General features: G+C 37.7%; 1 protein-coding gene across 1 annotated transcript in view; it reads right to left on the minus strand.

Moving 5' to 3' along the window:
- Positions 1-578: 578 nt before the first annotated feature.
- LOC106719193 (verprolin) overlaps positions 579-24,028 on the minus strand; it is a 36,412-nt gene continuing 12,962 nt past the window's right edge. The window contains exons 2-6 of the mRNA XM_014513463.2: positions 8,492-8,723; positions 8,243-8,385; positions 5,276-5,341; positions 4,809-4,942; positions 579-4,655 (exon numbers count right to left, since the gene is read on the minus strand). Coding sequence (XP_014368949.2) covers positions 2,592-4,655; positions 4,809-4,942; positions 5,276-5,341; positions 8,243-8,385; positions 8,492-8,723 — 2,639 coding nt within the window. The 3' untranslated portion in view covers positions 579-2,591. The remainder of the gene's footprint in view (positions 4,656-4,808; positions 4,943-5,275; positions 5,342-8,242; positions 8,386-8,491; positions 8,724-24,028) is intronic.

The following is a 24,028-nucleotide window of genomic DNA, read 5'->3' on the forward strand; positions in this document are numbered from 1 at the left end:
TAAAACTCTCCTATTATGATTACAACAATAACAAATACGAAGATAGTTTGCTTTATCAAAATATTAATCTCACTGCACATTTTTTTTTAAAATATTTAAACTAAATAACCCCTCGAAGGGTGTACAAAAGCTATACAAAACACACTCGATACGGGCTTGTTAAATGGGAATAGCTACAACACACCCCCCATACGGAAAATAAAACTTTTCCCTAGCACTTGTTAATTAATTTTGCTAAAATGGATAGGTACAAATTGGATGAGCAAATAAAAGTTACATTTATTCTAGAGATTGTTACAATTTACTTAGATAATGGAATATGACTTAAGTTTAGTAAGCAAAAAAAAAAAACAATAACAAAACGTTTAATATTAGTAACTTATTCCAAAACATCGGGATTGTATCAAAACGGCAATGTTGTTGATAAAGCGTTTGATGCCAGTTGCCACTGCAGAAACTGTATGGAGTTTTTTTATAAAGAAATTTAAGATAATAAAATGTTCTTTGTAATCTTAGGCAGTGGAAGTCAACAATTAGAAAGTAATTACCTTAAAAATTCAGACAATCATATGCAATAACTTATCGTTAAACTTGTCGTTCAAATGTTAAACGTTTTCTTACACTTTCCACCGTAGATTGCCGAGACCAAAACCTCTGTATAAAACATATCATCATCCTTTATTATCTTTGACAAAAGAGAGATAACAATATGTTTTAAACGAAGATTTCGGTCTCAGAAAATCACGACCATTCCTTCACATCATAGCACCATCCCGCATGTGAGTGTACTTAAAAATATTCAATTTGATTTTGAAGTACAATCACAGAACTACCCTCAAGAGCATCACAACACTTTAAGCATTCGCACCAATGCAAGAAAAACCAAAAACCTTAGCAAACATACATGATATTAATTAAATATTACCTATGGAAAAATATATCAAATCTCTACTAGACTCGACATTGACAGTGTTGGTTGAAATATCAAAAGATTGGCACATTATTGGCTCTCAAGCCGAATTCGTTGTCGCGAAAAACTTTTTTTTTTTAACTAAACGTAGTAATTATATTATAAATGCAAATAATGGCAATATTTTCTGATTCACGAGTTTTTCTGTTCCGTAGTCATTCGCCGTCGCGGCTTCGACACTAAAGGTTACATAGGATAGCGGTAGATAATAAATAAATTATAAAATAAGGTATTCAAACAATTATGCAAGCACTCGGAAGTGAAGTGAAATGGTCACGGCGCACCTATCCTAAACTTTAGACAATACACTGGAATGATACTTTTTCAAGAATGTTATGTTCGTATGGTAAATCTTTTAGTTAACATTAACATTTAATAAATGAAAATTATTCATTTAGTAGGAGCATTTTTATATGTACACGTTACCGCGTGCTCGAAGGTATCTAGGGCTTAAATTAAATGGAAAATAAGATTTGTATGCGAGTGAGAGACACTAAGCAGGAGAATGATTGCATAATTGTTTGCGCGTGCGAAGTAGGCTCCCTACTTTAACTAAATGAATTCACATCTAACATTGTTCCCGAGCTGGTCCCACCCATGACGATGGCTTGTGCACGCGACCCGCCCTCTCTGTCTCTACTCTCTACTGCCTCTCTGCATTGTGTATACAAAACACAAAATTCTACCAAAGTATTCATTTTTTTAATGTTATTTGTGACAGAGAGATGCAAGCGTGTATTTGTGCTGTATTTTTAATTTCAGCAAGATTGGAATGTCACATAGATTCGGGAATTAGAAACCGAACTAATAGGATTTCAGCAAATGACGTCAACATTTTACGATACATTGCTTATTTCACTGCGAGTTTCGACTGCAGTGACACTTGTATTGACATATATTGTCATCACTTATGTTCTCTTTGAAAAAATAGAGACAACGATATGTGTCAATGCAAGTGACAGGCAGTAGTAATATATAAAGTGTGTACAATGTGTACACACATTACTAATTACATATATTAATGTGTGATTTTTTTTATTGACATTTTGCACTCGAAATTTTTAGTCATCGGGCGGAATGCAGAAATCCACAACTAAGTTGAGTTGATATTTAAATACTTTTTATATACATAAGTAGATACGCCTCAATAAATTAAAAGTATCAATGATGAGCCAAGTAAACACGCACGCGGTGACAAAACGAATGTCCCACACTCAATAGTTAACACAAATAGGCAAATCATTTAAATAACTAGCGATACAAACAATTCGTACCTTGTATTAAGTACTTGTTACTAAACATTATATATAAATAAGTCACATTGTCCTTCACAATGTCCACACTTTGTGTTACGACATTACATTAATTACCTAGTCTTTACTAAATAAGTCACCGTCCTGGAAGATCAAGTCACTGAATCGACTAGAGTACGTTACACGAATGCCACTCTTTACTGTAGCATTTCCCACTGAATGTCGCCCTTGTTCTTACTCTCACCGCGTTGCACCATTTAAATACTGCTGTTATTGTTTTATATAAAAGTTGCATGCAGCATGTAACGCGATGGCGGAGATCATGGGGTTTAGAGAGCGATGGTGCGGGGGCGGGGGCGGGGGCGGGGTCAGGTGGCGTCGTACTCAATCTTGTCCCAGGAGTAGTGTTTGCGCGCGGGACGCGGCGCAGGACGCGACAGCACGCCGCCCAGCAGCGGGTCGCACTGCGGCACGTGCCCGCGCCCGAACAGGTTGGGGATCAGCTCCGTGTCCATGTCGTAGCTGTCGCTGTCCATGTGTCCCCCGAGGACCTCCAGGTCCTTGAAGTCGAACTCGCAAGGCCGCTCGTCGTACCCGCCGTGCCTCGTGTCCTCGTTCTGGAAGGACGGCAGCGACAGGTCGTCCATATCCTCGAAGCCTGTGCGATTGTCCAGGATGTCCCCGTTGGTGAGGGGAGTCATGCTCATACGCTCGGGCATGTCGTCGCCGATGTCCATTGCTATTTGCGGTTTCTCGTCGCAGTCTCCCGCCAATAGCCTGCCGAAAAAGTCGTCGTGGTTGTTGGAGCTCTGGTCCGTCGTGAAGCTGGTGTGGAAGTCGTTCGAGCCCAACAGATGTGCGCTTAGATCCGCGTCGATGTCGGCCGCCGTGGGGTCCAAGTCGCACCTGCTGGAGTCGCTCGCCGCGTGGTTCATTATTTCATTTTGTATATCGTTGAGTTCTCGCTGCAGCTCGTCGGCGGCGAGAGAATCGCGCACGTGCGAGTCCCCGAGAACATCGTCACTCAACACGTCGGCCGGCGAAAAGTCATTCGAGCCGGTCAAGTAGCCGGCGTCCATGGCGGGATCGACGGTGACGTCCCCCACCGCCGACGGAGGCAGTTCACCGTTTTCGACGAGAATTTCTAAAACGTCATCCATGATTCTGCTGTCTTCGCTGTCTTGTATCGAGAGAGGCGTTTGAGGCATCGGCGGCGGCGGAGGAGGCGCACGTTCCGGTTCGTAATGTGTGGGTAGTATTGCTATGGGAACGACTTTGACGCCATTGAGTATGTAGGCGGGATTACCCGCCTTGGGCTGCGTGTCCTGAGCGGCCTCGGGCGCGGCGGTGGGCGGCGTGACGGTGAAGAGCCGCACGAGGCGGTCGGGCGCGGTGTCGGTGAGCAGGTAGCGCGGCGCGTGCGTCTGCGCGGGCGCATGTTGCAGCGCGTCGAGCTGAGCACGAAGCTGCGACACACAGAGGTGCGCCTGCAACAACCGCCGGCTCTGGTCGCTGGCGGCGGCGCCGGCGGCATCCCGCCTCACCGCCTCCAACTGCTGGCGCGACGCCTCCAATTTTCTTTCGAGCTCTTCGATTTGACGTCGCTGAGATTGTACTATATCTTCCGGCGGCTCCGGATCTCTCATTTCGGGGGACGCGATAGACACGGGAGACTTCGGCGGCTCCTCTTGCATCTCGGTTAAATAGGGTCTGAGTCGGTCGATCAGTTGCGGTTTAGGACCGGACACGCGCAGGTTGCGGCGCTTGCACTCGGCGCGCAGGTCTGATACTTTCATATCTTCGAAACGTGCAGCGGCGAGTGCGGGACCGGGGGGAGGGGGCGGCGGCGGCGGGACGGGGAACGCGTCGGAGGAGTCCGAGGCGACCGAGGCGGCCGAGGAGGGCGCCGGTGAGGCTGGCAGCAGCAGCGGACAGCTCAGCTGCAGGAGCAGCTGTTGCTGTTGAAGTAGAAGCTCGTACGGCGTTTCCACGGAGCCCGGGGGCGATGAAGCCTTTTGAGCGTTCGGGGGACCTTTATATTCATGAAATTTCAATCTCGACTTCGGTTGGTGTTTTTGTTTGCTTTTCTTCCGATTCTTATCTTTGCCCGGCGCGGGATGCTGGGGCGGAGACGCTACGCTCGCCGGAGACAAGGTCGATGGTGGCGACGGTGAAGGCGACACCTCATCCGGGGGCCCGCAGTATGATGATGGATGTTGGGGCCGTCCAGAGGCTCCTTCGCTTGTCGCCTTGAATGCTAAGGTCCCACTCTTTACGGCCGTCTCAATATTCTCTTCCGTGTGTAAGATATTCTTTTTAATGAGCTCGAGGGGTCCCGGCCTATGAGACAGCTGATCGTTCAGTTGATCGGCCAGCCGGGCCTTTTTCAGCATGCGTTGCTTCTCCGCCAGGCTGGGGTCCACATGACTCTCCTTAAACAAAAGAAAACAACATTATTATTTGACAAAACTACCTTTAGTATGTGTATCTCATACGTGTTAAGTAAACGAGACTTGCAGGAGATTGAGGGATCACAATAAATACATGCAAAAAGAGTTGTTACAATCATAAACAAACAAACTTACTTGTTCCAAAATATGTCTTCGTTCTAATTCTTGACGATCAGGCCGTCTTTGTATTTTTGCTTTCAACAAATCTCCAGTTTTCGCTCTTTCAAGTTGCTTGCATTGTTCAAAATACGCAGCTGGAGTATTCAATGCTGTAAGAGAAAATATACCTTGGTATATTTTTAAGAAACTCCAACATATATTTTATTTTTGTATAAAATTTAAATACGACTGATTTTATAAAAGAAAAGAATAATCATTTATGTTACAAAAAATGATAGTATGTAGTTTGATACGGTTCGGTGTCGAGATCGTAAATAAAAAATTCTTTCGCCCACGCGCGCGGGCGTCGCAGCGCGGCGGTGACTCTCCGCCCGTACGTCACATATCACATACAACGTTACTAATTGTTCTGCTACTGAATTGCTTTTCAAATTAGAACACTGATTAATAAGCAGTTTAAAATAGTAAATATGAAAACTTACGGGGCATTATTCCTTGCGCCACCAACTGATTGAGCGGAGGCCGCATCGTCAGCTTTACTTTTAACGCTGTGAAATAAGATGTCAACATTTTAATAATAAACATCGTTCTGACATGTCTTTATAAATGTAATGATTGTGTTGTAACTAATAATATGCTACTGTATTTTTTCCTTAAGGAACTAAATGTATATTATGATTTGTGAGAATAACAACATTGAATTTGCGACAGCGGTTGGTGTCCAGTGACGTTTATCGATTTTAATTTGTGCATGTTTCCTTTTAAATACAACAATGGAGCCTGATTGAATAGTAGAGTTGCCGCGCAGGGCCTGTGCCATGACGCCGGGTGACGAATTCAACGTAATTATTGAACGATGTGGTCGACGCGATCGATACGTCGATAGATTTTGGAGTTTATGATATCGACGGCCGCACAGCGTAGGCGAGCCCATCTCCCGGTGGGCGCAAGTCGGTGCGGGGCAGCGCGCGATGGGCGGACAACGCTGGCGCAACGCCAACATAAATAAACACTGCACAAGGAAACTAGTGTTATGCCGCGACCGTATTACAGACGAAACATTCACTACCACTGGGCCGAATATTGTGGGTTACTGGGCGTCTTAGTTATGCTTTAATTTTCTTCGTGCACATTTTCATACATAGGCATTTAAGGATTTTCATTATAAATTGTAATAAATGTAAGTATAAATAAATCTTAATAACTTCCTAACGCAATATGATCTATACTAATATTATAATGAGGACAGATTGGTATTTTTGTAAGTAACGAATAAACTCACATACTACTGGACCAATTTCAAAAAATCCTTTCCCATTAGAAAGCTACATTATCACTAATTAACATAGAATATATTTATGATAAGTAAAGTTTAGTAAACAGGAAAAAACAGCGTATTTCTGAACCCGTTAAAATTTGCCTCTTTTCGGCTTATGTAGGCTTAAACCTAACGGTTAACTGTTAGTTGTAGATAAACTTTGTATAAAAATATCTAAAGTTATGTTCGTTATAAAAGTAGGAAAAGGTCAACCAAATGTGAATGTGTCTTTGAAGCAACTAAGTATTGTGTTCCAGTATGTAACATGTTTCATTTAAGTGTTTATTCTTGTCAATGTTAAAGTAGTATAGCGTGAGATTACCGATGTGAATGTGAGGATAAATAGATAGTGTTAGGTGTTTGATAGTCGGTGAAACATTGGCGCAGGGTGGGAGACGAATTGTTTGTTGTGATTACAGCGGCCGGAAATGCCTACGGCGCCGATCAATTGTAATGTTCACGTCTAAACTGCTATAGCGGCTTTGCGCCGAACCGTCACGTCAGTCTGTTCGTGTACAAACATTGTAATAAAAATATACAATTAAAACGTTCGAACGATTAACACGATTTGCAAGTCAAGTGGAGTAATTTTAAATTGCTTCAGTCAATAATACCCAGTGCATGGAGGTTGCGAGGCAACTAGGCTAGGTAAGGTTAGTTGCCAACTGTATGGGCTGCTGCTAAGGGCAGCTACCTCCCTCCCCCCTACTTTCACTGTAAAATGTTTGACAAAGCTATTGTCTTACTATAAATCTGAAACGTGTTTGCAAGTTAATTAGCCGGAGAGATACTTTCTGTCAAATATAATTACATTTCAATAAATAAAAATAAACTACATTAAACAAAATAAAATAGTAAAAAATTTCACTATAATTGTTGAATGCTTTTGATGTAACTATTTAAATTGCGTCGTTAGATTTTAATTTTGTTTTCAGTAAAGCTCGTTCGAGCAATATTGCTCAAGGCTTATTATTAAATATATTGTTTTGTTTGCGGCGAGCAGTAGTAGAGAATCATTAACATTGGAGCCCTCAGCGCGCGAGGCCACGTTGTTTTCCGACGCACGCGTCTTTTTCCATGGTGTATAAATGTTTGCTACGCCTTTAATGTTACTTACGAAATCTTGTAAGGGAATTTGTGGAGTTAGCAGATAGAAAGATATTTTTGTTTTTCATAATACATGAGAATGGATTGAATTTTGACATTGACATGTCGTCCTTGGATAATTCATCGCTGTGGATATTATCTTTAGAGATACTATAAATGTGTGTAACAAGAAAGGTTACAGTTTAAATAACTAGAACTTATTATTTATTTGTACTTGTCGTTTTAGTCGAATAGAGCCTAAATAAATGGATATTGTCTGTTCTTCATATATCAGAGACGTTTTAAAATTGTTACGAGTTAAAGTACAAAACATAAGCGGCTAGCGAAGAAAGCAAAAAGATATTCAGATTCGATTTTCGTTTTCATTAATCGGATTATGATCATTAATGTTAACATTTCTGGGCAAGTGGAGCAATATGAGCTGTGAAAATAATATTAAAATTTAAATCATTATTATTTAGTGTCCATCGAAACCCAAATAGTTAATTAACCAACTTTCAAGACAAATTAATTTTCATACGAAATCAGAACATACGAACTATTTTGGTAAGTGGTACAAACATGATGGGGTCGTTTATCTTACCATTTTATATTATTAGATAAAGATGACGATTTCAAGTTCTGTTTAGGGGTTTTTGATTTGAAAAAATAAACTATGTTTGTGGAGGATGATGCAGAGGAAAGCTTACTTAGAGGAATGAATATATGTATAAGTTAAATTGTTTCTGTCAATGAAAATTATAAATTGAATTTAATCCATTCTAAGATGTCTATGTTGTATATATTTGTCGCTTGCAAGGTTGCCAAAGATCTGTCTCGATTTATTAACTGGATTACAAGAGACTTAAAGTGCGTGATTTGAAATTTACTAAAGAGGTTAACGGATTTAAAACAGTTTTTTTTATTATCTAGATAAATAGGCGATATATTTAAGTTATAATTATTCATGTTGTAGTGTTTATGTAGGCTATATGTAACGCAATATGAAAAAAGATCAATTTCACTTGGGATGAGAGGAACTCACACTCCTTGTGCTTCCCCATGGCGGGCTGCAGCGGGCTGTCGTCGACGACCACCTTGGGCGGGGAGAGGCGCGGCGGCGAGCTGGCCGGCTCGCTGACGCCGCTTCTGCTCGCCTGCCGCCCGGCCATCTCCTCCGCGCCCGAACTGCGAACATGTCACAAACACAGATAACATATTTGGTATCAACTACGTTTACACTACTATTGTATACATTATATGTGATACAAAAATTTCACACACAAAAGCGTACCTGAAATTATCGTCGGAGGGCGGCGGGGATGCTGGCGAGGGCGGCGAAGGCGGCGACGAGAATGAGGGCGGCGACGCGGGGCGGCTGCGCTCGCGGCGCGGCTGAGGCTTAAACCACTCAGGGTAGATGGCGCTCAGGGTCTCCACGAGGTCGTGGTCGAGGGTGACGCGCCACGACGCGCGCCCCTCTGAGCCCTCCGAGCCGCTGCTGCCACCGCACGACGATCGACTCTCTGCATTTACAATGAAATCATGCTTAGTACAATTTCACACTAAGATCACGAACGACAGCGGCGTTAACTTTTCTAAAAACAACTTTTTTATTTTTCTGTATTTTCATAAAACATCACGGTCTTTAATTACATGGTTACCGATAAAAATTAGTAGCGTCTTCTGTTTACTGAAACGGATCTAGGAGCTTCCAAGGAAGTGTCGAAAATTAAAATAGATCTACAAAGACTCGGAGAATATAAACATTTGCGCGTTAATTCCATGATATCATAGAGCAAAAAACTATTTGAACGTTTTTGATGCAATGTTCAATACATCAAATATTGGTTTACAGCTATAAACAACACATACTCATCTAAATTGATGGATAAATTTGACCTTAATCTAATAAGATTCTGTACACTCAAAGAACTGAAATAAAAATCAAGCCTAACTTGAATAATTAATAAAGAGAGCCAATAATCCTCGATCTTATGAGACTTCGAAGAAGACGAGTAAAATTGCGAGATATTTTTACTTCATACCTAAGCTATTAGCTGAAAATGATGTCCAGATATTTGCTTAAATTCTACGAGATATTTCCGTGTTGCTACGCGTAGCCCGCGATCGTTCGATGCATGCAAAATAAAATGCATTCTTTTAGTAGACTGAATGGAAATAATATTGAAAACTAGCCAGAGATCCAAAAGTGTTACGTAATGTAGAAAACGCGCAATAAAGCCGAAAATACAGGAGGGAAATAAATAAAACATCTGTCCGCTCACGTGAGTTATGTAATTTAAAATTGAAATTTACACATTCGTGTAAGGAGAAACTCGGAATAAATCGTAAATAGAAAAAACATACACAGGAACAGAGTTAAAATTTAAAACATCCATTCAAAATCAGAAATATTTGGAAGCAAACATTTTCAAATATTATTATCAGTAGCAGTCCTTGCAGTAAGAGCAGTAAGACTTTTTTGTAGATTTAACTTGTGTCGTGATTTTACCTTTCTTCCAACTAAAGTCTTATTTTACTACCTAGTAAGAAAGGGAATAGATCTTTGAATATCTGTTCAATTGTATTTTATTACCAAATTCTTTCAGGATTTATCATATAATATACATACAATATAAATTCAGAACATAAGAGTTAATCATAGAAGAAATGTAGGTGCTGAAAATTGTATTAAACTTTACGACGAAAAATTAAACTTTTGCATCTAAAAATATTAGAAGTAATGAGATGACTTCCTTCTTTGGTATAATAGAATAGATTACTTAATCAAAGTGTGTCGTACTGTATAGCGCCATATGCAAGGGTCCTGTCTCTCCAGGTGCGATCATATATTTTGCAGCACTCAAACTGTTACAAATACAATATTGTAAACACATTGGCGCACGTGCGTCCGCTCGTCTTCTGAGTCACCGACTTTAGTTTGGTGAGAATTACGTGATGGCCAATGCCAATTACAAGTTGCATTACGTACTTTTGTATATGTTATACCCAATTTATATGATAAAAATATACAATAATTTTTGTGATTTATCATTGTTCATAATTCAAACCAATGGTAAGGTGTTCCATAGCAAACCCTGTAATTCTAGTGACCATAATGAAAAAAAGTAAACACTATTTACTATTTTAGTAACTGATATAATGATCTCCCAGGCCTTATCCCACACATGTGGGGTCGACGCGCAAGGTTTTATGATCCTTAAAGTTTTGGCTTAATTTTTTAAGGCCGGACTTTCGTTAACCTTACTTGGAAGTAATATATTAAAACTAGCAGTCGCCCGCGTGGATGTGTTCTTCGAGACCATGTACTACAAATTTTATCAAGATCCGTTGAGCTGTTACGGAGATACCTTCAAACAAACATCCATCCATTCATCTAAACTTCTGCATCTATATATATAAAAGAAAGTCGTGTTAGTTACGCTATTTATAACTCAAGAACGGCTGAATCGATTTGACTGAAAATTGGTGGGCAGGTAGCTTAGAACCAGGAAAAGGACATAGGATAATTTTTACCCCGTTTTCTATTTTTTATTCCGCGCGGACGGAGTCGCGGGTAAAAGCTAGTTTATAATATTAGTAAGATTTGTAAATAAATTTTAAAGAACTTAAAAAATAAATATTTAATTATACACTAAATATATATAGCTACTAAATACTTAAAAATTACTTCTAAGAACACAACAAACAACAAATAACATGATGATATTTATAAAATGCTTATGCAAGTTGACAACATTAGCTCAAACGTTATAAATGTTAATTTCGATGACATGTCAGTGGTCGACCACCCACGTGCTATGTGACGTCTCTTCGGCAGATCCATTATCATGTCGCGTATCTACACCGTCCCGTCATAAAGTACACTTATTCCGCTTATAGAATAGACACCATCGCATCCAACGCTTCGCATGTATGCGGTGTTCTTGAAATACTTTTACTTATAAGCATATACCGAGAAATCGATGCCAAGTCTATTTTTTCTTGCATAAATCGGTCTGTTTCGAAGTGCTCGCTTTGCACTAGCGAGATTTTAGCTAGATAATTTTGTTTACGCTCTGCCGAGGAAAATAACTTAGCCTTCGAATGCTATCGTGAAGATTTGAGCTAAATAAAAGTTTAAAGCGCGCAATGCACTATCTTTTTAATTCGAATAGTAAATGGTACGACTTTGAAGTTTACAAATGCTCTTCAGGCTCTTGACATCTTATTTATATGTTCATTTTCTGTTATATATTTTTCTTATTTATCGTCATTTTATATCCTAAGTTTTATTAAAAGTTACATAATTAAATGGAAACTTTTATTAAATCTTTAGCTTTAACAATAATAGCGCGAACTACTACAGGCATGTAAAGCTGCTATTGCCACATGTGGGTCAAGGCCGGAGCTTGGCGCGCGAGATTTCGACAAATAGCGATAAAATGGAGCAAAGATCGTGCGGTCGCATTTGCGAAGTGCGGCGCGTCAATCATCATGTCAGCGCTGATGTATGCTCCTAGCACGCGCCTCCACTTTCATGATTTGTCGTAAACATTGACTGACTACCAGAATATTTATTTTATATCCAAAATATAAATTTGTTTACGTTTATACAATATATTTTTTTTAATAAATATTTGAACAAAAAGTAAGAAAGTAATAATTGAGGCGACACAAAATAAACTACCTAACCTAATTAAAAAAAAACCGACTGACTGATGTTTTCATAAATGAAATAGCGCCTTCTTTTGACTGTAATTTAAAACTGTACTGTTTATAAAACACTTTCTTATTTTAGAACATGTACAAAAAAAATTAAAAAAATGGTTTAGCAATATAAAAATAGATTCGAGGACTGTTTAGATTCGAACTATTTTCAACTTTTTTCACTAATTTAGAATTTTATTTCTTACGTCCACTTTATGTGTTTTGAACCGATGTAATATACCCTGTGACACTCCGGGGAAGTAGACGAATCGAATGACACCACAATGAAATTTACAAACAGACAAAACTACATACATAATATAATAAACAACAAACTTACTGCGCGAAAATCATTACCCCGTTGTCAGTTGGGTAAAAAATTAGGGACAAAACACACGTTCTTATCTCACCTAGGACTTCATTATTTTGTTTTAAACAACACACATATTATGGTCCATAAGTAGTAAACAATGCTTAAAACTTTCGAGTCCATTCACTTTGAAAATTACAAAACTTTATAAGACCTAAATTTAAATGAAATATTGAGATGTATATATTATATCACAGCGCAGAGAAAGGACACCTGCGCTAATCCGCAACAGGTAAGGCATGAGTCAATAAACTATTTGAGTATTTCTGACACGTTTTAATCGAACAAGTTCCGTGAATGGAGGTCTACGTCAGGAGGCTGCTGCGGCGGTGCACGCGGCACTACGCGGCGCCCACGCCCCGCCCCCGCCCACATCACTTACCGAATCATATCACAAAGAAATCAACTCGATTGACCTAACCGATATCAAACATTAAAAATAATGATTAACTATTATTTAAAAGTGTAAACATATTTTGCAACTCCGCGAATGATATTTAAACACATATTTATTATTTTTGAAATGTTAATAAAAACTCAAACTTCAATTTAGTTTAAAGAAGCTATGGGATATATCATCATCAGCTCATTATACGTCCACACCGAGGGGCTCGGAGCCTACCCCAAGTTATGGTATATATACATTTATTAATTTATTTATAAATTTTTGACACTCGCAAGGGAGTCAAAACCTACAGAGCGGTTCCTGTGAACTCTTCTGAGTTTGATTCTTTAAGATTATTTTTGAAATTTGGTACGAAGTAACATCTTATAGCACAGATTAAGGATTAATTGTGAAAATCATAAATTTTACTTATAAACCGTCAGGTTTGCACGGAACCCTCGATACGCGAGTCCGACTCGCAATTGGCCGGTTTTTTTTGTAAAATAGTACAGAGTTTGGATCAAACTTTGCCAGTCGAAAATTGTTTGGGTTACGCGTACCTGATAATTACTAGCTTACATATTTGTTGCCAAATATTTGCACGTGATTTTCTACGAGAATGTCGTAAATAAGTGTTTACGAGTTCCTTTATCGTGACGTTATAGTCGTACGTCGATTTAGTCGAATACATCATTATTGAAAATAATATAAGATCGCAAAAGTATCTAACAAGTAATGCTAAATGTTTTAGCATTTGGCTTCTACGAGAGAGTTGGCGATCAATTGTGTCGATTTTATTAGTTTCTATAGTGTACGAAAGTTGCATTCCAACGCGTTGGCCGTCAGCCTGAGGCGTTATGCAAAAATAAAACCCAAATAGAACGACCGGGTTAGTAGCGATGTTATTCTGTAGACATTTTCAACAAAACGAATTGTCTTTCGAAGCTCGACAAGCTGAATTATGATATAGTCGAGACAAAACAAAAACTTTTTTTTTTATCTACGGCGTAAGCTTAATATGATTTGTGGGGTAAACGTTGTGTATGCGACGTGTGACCCCGTTCCGTTGAAATGCACGACGCACTTCTCTCTCACATACAAAACAATTCTAACAAACGTCCATCCATCCGTCCATCTAAACTTTCGCATTAATAATATTAGTAAGATTGAAATTTAATCTATTTAAGATAGAGTTTTAATCTTGATGTCTTGCTCATACATTTAAAGGGTCTATGTCGACAACACTCGCTATAAACGAAGTTATTAATAAAATGAGTTGCACATACGTCAATATTATTAAGATAGGCCTGATAGAGTAGCATACTCGAGTATGATCTATTACAAACATTATACGTAATAATATCATCAGATATGTACAGTCAGTATGGTGGAATTGGCCGTTTGTATGCAGATATGTGGAGTTCTGGCGCGGTGCGCTAGGCTAAATTCGGCTCCTAATTGACTTTGTAAGTCGATGAATGAATCGCCGCTAACGGTAATCGTCTGCGGGACGGCGCGGACTTCGCCGGCAGTCGGCCCACTGCTGCCAACTGTTGACGCGCCTCGATATTTTCTGTGCATACACACACAGTCACAAACTATTTTTTTTTTAATTTTACTTTAATATAAAGTGTAACATGAAACATTATTGATATAAAGCTAATATAATATAATGACTTTTCAAGTTCATAGTAACATTTAACAAAGTTGGCCAAATATGATACATCAGTAATTCTAAAACCACAAACATGAGTTATGTATTCACTTTTATGGAATGAAACCATATTGATTTAAAATGCATTATTGTACCGAGCTTATGACGCAACTACTGAGAATTGCAGTTCGATTAAAGGTAAGGGCAGTGAAGGACAAAAAGCCAGTTATAATATAATGCGACAAGCTAATAGGAAGGTGAAAAAATATATGCTAAGTATACCTGCACAGAGCACATAATATATAGCACATAGTATAAATAAATCAATCTCTATCTTTTCTTAAGAATATAAACAAAAAATATTTCTGACTGTTAGCGTTCTCAGGAATCTAAGAGCTCTCACCCTAATTGTTAGAATTCTTAGGTAATGTGGTAAATCAAGACTCTTCGTCCCTAAATCGAACTACTGAAATTCTGCATTTTTTCATAAGAAAAGGGGGCAAAGAGCAATGGGACTCATAACGAAAAGAGCTCACCGACGACCTTGGATATTCACAATACCAAAGGAACCTTAGATGCGTTGCGTTATAATCTTCAATTGTATCTATTTGACTTAACGAGTATCATCATTCATTAATCTTTCGCTTTTCGTGTCACCTATGACATTCTTCGAAAGAGTACTTGTCAATTGACTTTTTAAAATTGAGTAACCCGCGTAGGCCTACAGGTCACAATAAAACGAGCATGTGTGCATAGATGTGCGCTAAATGAATACATCTTTCAGCGTCAGTTGGTTAAAAATAAAATTATTTACATAATATATACGGTGATAATAGTGCGTTTACGTTAATCGATAGTTGAGATACAAGTTTAAATAGCGAGTAAAATATAGAATTGTATATCGTTAATCAATCCATCGCGATCCGCGGAGAGATCCATAACGGGCTGATGACGTAAAAGGATGTTTTCAGCGAGTGGGCAGTGTGTACAGTGCGGCCGTCTGCTTATCGTCGGACAGCAGAGAGCCACACTCGGGCCGGTCATACCGAAATGCAGCTGTAAAAACACACAGAATCACTCCACATCTAGCATTCGCAATAAATGTATGTACAAAGTGATGGGCCGGCGAGCCTTACGTAACCAGCGACACGCGCCTACGTTAACGCCAACAACCATGCAGGCATAAACAAAGAACATGCATGTACACATTGACGTTACTATTTTTCTTTAAGATATTTGTATAGACAGCAAGTAGGTATATTTCTAGCTGTTAATCCAAGCACTTCTTGTATAGTGCTCGCAGAAACTATTTCATAATACTAGCTGTCGCCCGCAACTCCGTCTGCGCGCAGTTAAAAAAAACTTAGTAGGGGTATGAAAAATACATATTGATTATCAGACCAACTGAAAATACATATAAAATTTCATAAAAATCGGTCAAGTCGTTTCGGAGGAGTATAGTAACTAACATTGTGACACGAGAATTTTATATATAAGATGTAAAGATGTTGTGATTTAAAAGTGGAAGTTGAAATATTCTTGTTTTTAATGCTCAGTAATGTAACGGTAACTATTTTATATTGGTTAAAGAAAGGTAAGAGAAGGGGTAAAAGAAATGTATGGTAAAAATAGGAACAAACAACATCTTCTAACAACAAGTAAAAGTACTTTCTGTTTAGACTACATAAGGTCACAGAATAAAATTGTCAATTGCTCTTCTGCCAAAAGAAATAAGGATTAGCATAATTCTAAGATGCGTAAAAGCTTACCAACAAAAACATTATAGTTAATTGTAGGAGAAATATAAAAAAAACAGACATATAATACGCAAATAAAAACAATTGTGGATAATATTTGATAGTATTTGAAGTGTGTAAATCGTTTAACAATTAGGTAGAGACTATATTTATAAACACAACGATGTATAAAAGCTGAGTTCGACGCTGAATGCCAACAATGCTAAAGTTATAAAAAGATTTAAATTATCGACTTTTATTCCGATGTATCTACAAAGCAAAAAATCTTACGTAACCAAAGTATCGCAGACATTTTCATTCTACACCTATAAATACATTTTCCCACTTCCTTAATAAAAATACCTAGATAATCGCGAGTATCACGCGCCTTTTTAAATTAGCTATATCAATAAATCCGGAACCGCGTAGTAGAAGTCGTGTTTCACTAGTATCACCAAATGAAAACAAATATATTGACTGAAAATTAACTGAAATAGATTGGGAAGCGATGTTATCTATTGAATGCCCTCTGTTACTTTATAGTACAATGTGTAATACTTTTAATTCTATTTATTCTGAGTGCTCGGTTGCACCAAGTGTTAGGGGTAAACGGGGTAGAATTAGACAGCCATGGGTGAGTGAAAAGTTAATTAAAAAAATAACAAAGAAAAATCAGCTGTACAGAGAATGGAAAGCTGACCCCTCTTCTATGACATTAAGGTTAGAGTATACTAGATATAGAAATATGGTGAATAAGGCAATTAACACGGCAAAAAATAAATACAGAAAGGAACAAATAGCTAAGTCCAAGGGAGACTGTAAAAAAGTTTGGGCTCATATCAATAATTGGACAGGTAGGGAAAAAGTAACTGTAGATGATACAATAATTAAATATTTAGGGAAGACTGATAACTTAAACAATATATGTACTACATTTTCTAAAACATTTACAGAAGAAATAGTAAATTTAAAACACAATTGTGATTATAAATTTTTGAATAGAGATAGTTATGTAGTAAAAAGAAATGTATCATTTAGATTTAATAGTGTTAGACCCGATCAAGTGGAAAAAATTATTGAAACTTTGGATTGTAATAAGTCGCCGGGATGGGATCAAATTAGAGTTCAGGATTTAAAAACTGTAAAAAGTGAGATTAGTATTGTATTGTGTAAACTTATTAATATGTGTGTTTTGAGGGGAACCTACCCTAGTGGTTTAAAAAAGGCAGTTATAAGGCCGATATTCAAACAAGGCAATCACCTAGAATATACAAATTATAGACCTATTGCTATTCTGCCAGTAATAAATAAAATTGCTGAAAAAACTATTGTACAGCAGGTTAGCACATTTCTAGAAAAACATAATATTATAAACGACCGTCAGCACGGCTTTAGAAAGGGTAGAAGCACTGACACGGCTCTCGGACAGTTCACAGACTATGTCAATAATGAATTGAGTGAAGGCAATCAACTTTTAGCACTTTTTGTTGACTTCAAAAAGGCATTTGACACCTTGGAGCATAACCAACTACTACAAGCCATGGAGGAATGTGGTATCGGTGGTCCCATGAATAGATTTTTCGATTCCTACCTAAAAGAAAGGTCAATATGTACGGTGGTTAATGGAACAAAGGGTGAAGAGGCGAGTGTGGTGCTCGGTGTCCCGACCGGCTCAGTGTTCGGGCCGGTTGGGTACATCATGCATGTAAATAGTGTGGTCAATGTGGTCAGAAACTGTAGCGTGTTTATGTATGCAGATGATATGTGCTTGTTGGTGGCCGGCAGAGATTTAAAGATGATGGAAAGGATGATGCAAGATGATTTTGATCAAGTAACACAATGGGCGCATGATAATGGTATACTTTTAAACATAGGAAAGACAAAATCTATGCATATATATTCACCCTACAATAGGGATGCAAAGCAAGATGCAAGCCACGGAATTAATTTAATTGGCCATTCGTTTGACTGCTTCCACCGTGGTATGCAGAATGGGTGCAACTGTCCGAGAGTAGACTGTGTCACTACTTTTAAGTACTTAGGCCTAACGGTCGATAGTTGTTTTAATTGGCGCCCACATATAAATACTGTATGTAATAGATTAAGGTCTGTATTGGCAAAAATCTATCAGCTCAAAAGTGTCGTTAATAAATCCATACTGTTTATGGTATATCACGCGTTAGCAGACTCTGTGATTAGTTACGGCTTAAGTTCGTATGGGTTAACATTTAAAACTTATATTGACGAAATTAAAAAAATTCAGTTGCGTATATTGAAATTAATTGTGGATAGAAAAATTAAAGATAAGTGTAAAGACGATTATTATAGACTTTTTAAAGAGTGTCAGATATTACCTGTAGATAAAAAAACTCAATACCTTATAACGTTACAAGCATATCAAAAAGAGAAAGTCTTAGACGAAGGTACTCATAGTTATAATACTAGGGCTGCTGCTGCAGGCAAGCTGCGTGAAGTACGGGTTAAAAATTACTATGGGAAACGCACTAAAAGATATTTAGCTCCGAAATATATTAATAAATTCTTATGTATTTTAAATAGCGCGACGACACACAGTGGGATCGCCCTGAAGAGAAAACTAAAGAATATATTGTTAGAAGAATAAGTAATTCCACACACATCTTTGCTATCTAAGTTTTGTACACTATACCTAGTTTAGATTTAAGATAGGTATATATATATATATATATATATATATATATATATATATATATATATATATATATATATATATATATATGTAATCATTGTTTTCTTTCTTTTTAGTCTTTTTTAAAATTGTATGTTGATTAAGAAGGTGCGACGCCTACAAACTACGGAAGTGGTTTGGCGAGATAGTTATGTACATATATTATTGTCAACATATTATAAATAAATTAAAAAAAAAATAACAGTTGTCCGCGACTTCGTACGCGCGGAATTCTTAGAAATCTAGTCATAACCGAAACTTAATTTAAAAACCAAAACATCGGACTCACTGAGGCTCTATTTAGATAAAAATGAAAATTGTGCCGATGTAATATACTCTATGGACACTCCGGAGAAGAAAACAAATCGAATGATACCTCACTGTTCAAAATCGGTACTGTCGTTTAGGCTCTAGGTCGTCATAATGGTATTTACGTACATAAAAACCATATACATTTTTTTTTCTCTTGTACTTGTGTGGTAATAAACGAGTTTCTTTCTTTCTTTCTTTCTTTCTATACACAAAAAAAAAAAACTTGCATACGCGCGAAAAACATTACCCTCTTTGAAAGTTGGGTAAAAAATATATCCTACTAACTGTTGCCCGCGGCTCCATTCGCGCGGAATTAATAATAAACTTTTAATAAGTAGCCTATGTGTTCTTCCAGACTATGTTCTACATCTGTACGAAATAAAATCAAGATCCGTTTAGCCGTTCCGGAGATACCTTCAGACAAACATCCATCCATCCATCCATCTAAACTTTCGCATTTATAATATTAGTAAGATGTCGCCATTGGATAGTGTAGATTCCCAGTAAAAAACAGCTTTACATGTAGTTTATCCATGACAATGGGCGGCAATAGGACACACTAACAGTAGGCAGCGTCAAATATTCAAACACACCCACTTCCCGGTAGCGCGGAGAGCGTTAGTGCTAAAAGCAATAAAATGTGATCTATAGCCTTGTTACGCAAAAATTATAGAAAATACAGTTGAGTTAAGAGAGAATTCTTGGCAAAAATTTCACAAGGTCGCTGTCGCTATTCGAAATAGTCAAAACGTAACTTAAATAACCTTTAGAAATAGTTAGTGATATATAAAAAAATACCTGTTTTACTCAAAAAAAAAAATACATTTAGACACTGCTTAGTAAAACAGGTATTTATTGATATTACTAGCTGTCGCCCGCGACTCCGTCTGCGCGGAATTAAAACAAAACGTAATAAGTTATGTGTTCTACATCTGTGCCAAATTTCATCAAGATCCGTTGATCCGTTCCGGAGATACCTTCGAACAAACATCCATCCATTCATCTATACTTTCGCAGTTATAACATTAGTAAGATGGACGATAACGTGGTTATAAAAGTTGTTATACCTTTAATATGTATCACGAACATTGTTTCCGGTATACGTGCTTTTTCATTTATTGGTTGAGATCACATTTCGGAAGCCTACGCATAATCGTATTCCAGTAATCACGATTTCTGCGCCTATTAGCGACGAACGCAGACGTTAAATAGCTTTGAATTTGTTCCTGGCAACCGATGCAATCCACAGCAGGCAATTATCTAGAAAAAATTCCAACAACTGTTTCCCTAGCGACAGAATGAAAAACCTTTTCTATTCATCACACGACAAATACAATACAGATATCCGCCCACGGCCCCTACTCGTGCAAACTCGAGAGCCAAATTTAATGTCATTAAAAAGATTATAAAAATAAAAAAACAATGTAAGCAAGCGCACATATTCTGCTTCTCACTAGTGCAGACTATCAGTGCAAATATAGGTTTAAAATGCTTTAAAAATATATAAAAAACGGACAACAAACATTTCGAAAATGAAATGTTGTCAAGGCTTTTATTTAGTACTTTTTGTGGTTATTCAAAAAATTGAGCTTTCAACCGATCTAGACGTAGTCAGAGTTGTAAAATTTTTTTTTCTTTGACATAGTATCTGTCGTCGGATGTGATGTGTAGTGGCCAGTCATTAAGTGCGCTCGTACACCGGCGGCGTCCCACATCAAGCTGACACCCGCACGTGATGTGGTGTCTCTCATTCATCCGTCATGATCTGCGTGCCGAACGAATTCGCGGATTCTCTGGCATTTTGCCCCCTTACTTTATCTCCCTTTACCGGAAGACACACATTTTACTTCCCGAGTCCCCACGTGGTCTTCTAACCGAACTATATAGAGATGTGGCTATTTGCCTTTCATCGAAATTGACAAGAAGTTAATCTATTTCTATTACTGTGAATGTAAATTTTAATTACCTAGGCTGGGAATCTACACTAGGTCTCGCACCCTAACATCTCTTAGTATCAGCTACTGGTTGGTGGATAATTAATAAAACAAAATGGAATTCGTTTCGAAATATAGCTGAACTGACCTAATTAATTGTCGCTAGAAGAAAATAAGACGTAAGGCGACTAAATCGAGAGAGGAATATTCTGTGAGTACGGCGGCCGTGCGGGCCATGCGAATAACAAACGAGCAAAGCGAGCGCTGTTTTAGGTCAACGTTGAATAAATACCAAACGGGTCGTTCGGACGCTTCCGTGGGTTATTCCTGGACTTCGTCTAAGCGGCGCAGGCTATCGTGCCTACAGAGACTTATGCTAATATTTTACTAAAAATCCCAAAGATGAGATACGGGAACATATAACACACTATAAATATACATAAACGTCGTAGAAGAAAGGGTTAAATTATACCGACAATTCTAGCCAGAACATTTGGGCCAAATGAAATTATGCTGTATCTGATTATTTTTTTACAAAGGAGAATAAATAAACGATAATATTAATACCTAGAAACCCATTATAAAGTAATTAGTCATTCAACACGTACTTATATATAGGTTAGTGTTAAATATGTCACTAATAACATAAAACGACCTGTATATGAAAAATAACATTTAGAGACACAACGAGTGGTGAGGCGAGGTGTTATTGTTGTGTCGTGCCAGTGCTTATTTTCTGGTTAACTATAACGTTAAAAATAACGTCGGACAAAATGGCGATCGTAAAAGGTTTGATATGTCAAAATGCAGCTTATTTTATGGCGTAATAAAAATGTAATCGTTTCGGCGGCAGTAGTTTCTTTTTTAAAAGATTTCAGGGCTACATCAACAGGTGGTAATAGAAACGTGACATTACTAAACACATAATACGCAACAAAATGTGCTCGAAATCTGCGAAAGTTTGCATTAAAAATATAATTATAGTATAATATAATGAATAAATTGAAATATACCAAACGTAATTATAAAATTACTAAAAAGTCTGGTTTGTAGAAAAATCGTAAACATGGTGTCAAAGTAAAGCTGATCGCTGTTTAGTGAAAGTTGGGATCCAGCTCGGGGCGGCAATATAAAGACAGATTCGGCGCACGTTGCGGAAGTGAATATTCGTATTTCGCGGAGTGGCCCCGTCCTGATTGGTCGGTCGTCGTCTCCACTTCTATAATCTAAATAAGGAGCAAAAGTTCAACGGCCGCATTCGCTGCCTAGGAAAATCAAAATGTTCTTAGACAAAAAATGTGTATTATATTGCCAAACATTGATGTAGATGTATTAGAATACGAAAGATAGGCGTCAACAAGAAAACGTGTTTCAGGTACGATTATTTGCCAAAAATTAAATATCTATATAAAAATTAGGTGTCGCCCGCGACTCCGTCTGCGCGTAATTAGAAAAGAACTAAAGTAGCTTATGTGTTCTTCCAGACTATGCTCCACATCTATGCCAAATTTCATCGAGATCCGTCGAGCATTTTTGGAGATACCTTCAAACAAACATCCAAACATTCACATTTTATGCTATTTTTGGTTATATATCTACACAACAGGTGGGTTTAAGGCCGTAAAATAGAAGCGTAGACTACTTCAGTGGTGTGGTTCAAATCGTGCACAAACTGCCGTGAAGTCGGGGTGGCGCGGCGGCGGCGTCGCGGATGACGTCGCATTGGCAAGCGCTGGCCCGTGAGACAGAAATTGCGTAAAGGTGTCGCGAGGACTTCAACGAAACATGTCTGCGTCTTCGCTACGCCGAAAACATAGAAATAACGAAACAGTCTGTCGACAATGTCACAAATAGATTGATGCGTTGTAAAATATATTTGAACTATGAATTTTCATCTTAGTTAATAAGACGATTGATTTTAGATTTAGTGGAAAACACAAAAATAAACAATGCAAAATGTATTTAATCGTAGAAATCTTTAAAAACCCTCTTAGAATCGTAGAATTCTCTTGAAATCTAGCTAATATTTAAGAAGTAGCAGCAGTAGACATGACAAATACTCCATTTCTCAGAACGGAATTTAATAAAACTATTTATTTAATTTAGTATTTATTTACTGGGTGTCACCACTAACATTGATAAATGAAACAAATAACTTTTAATTAATTTGTTTCAGGCAATCAGTAGGAAAGGTTAATAGACTTTTTACAGTGTCATCGTACTGGTTCCATTTATTTGTTTGAGCTCAAAATTTATAATATTAATATAAAATTTATATGAGGCGGTGATTTTAATGCAAGTGTATGGATAATTAATCAATTACATCATAAAATTAAATGAGATCCGGTGGCGGACGGAGAGATACGAACAAGAGCAGTTTGAGTTATTTGACTAAAACTACGAAAACTAAACGTGGAAAAATTTTGGAGCCGATCCAAGCAGCTGATTGATGAGGATGGTCAACTCGTGCACGGCCAATCCCAAGCTTTTTCTTATTATTTAGCGAAGTAGTGGAAGTTCTATTTCTGTGACGCGAAAAACAAGCCGCCGGAAAATATGTCGGACGCTAACAAATATAATGTATAGTCGGATTTTGTCTAAATATTTTACAGCCAAATAAGTTATGTTTGTTTCATCGATTTTACTAAAATCATTTTCAAGTTATTTTGATTCAACGTTTACAGATAGGTATAGGATAGATCTTTTTAAATTGCGTTTTAATATTAATTTAATGTACAAAAATATTGCTAAAACCACTTCTTTTTCAACTTCTTACAATTTAATAATGAACACTTGAACTATTCTACCCTTCTTATAGTTTCACAAATGTTTACTGCTTTTGCAATTTTTTTTGATAAAGCATCCGCAAGCAAGCAATACTATGGTTTTCCGAGAGAAAAAAAAATATAAGATCAACGTTGATTTTGATGCGAGCTGCGTAGGTTGTACATTCTGAATCGATTGGTATTACTTAGCAGGCGGAAGTTAAACGGTAAACAAATCTTGCGCTTAGCAATGCA

Source organism: Papilio machaon, chromosome 12, assembly GCF_912999745.1.
Source record: "Papilio machaon chromosome 12, ilPapMach1.1, whole genome shotgun sequence".
Lineage (NCBI taxonomy): Eukaryota > Metazoa > Arthropoda > Insecta > Lepidoptera > Papilionidae > Papilio > Papilio machaon.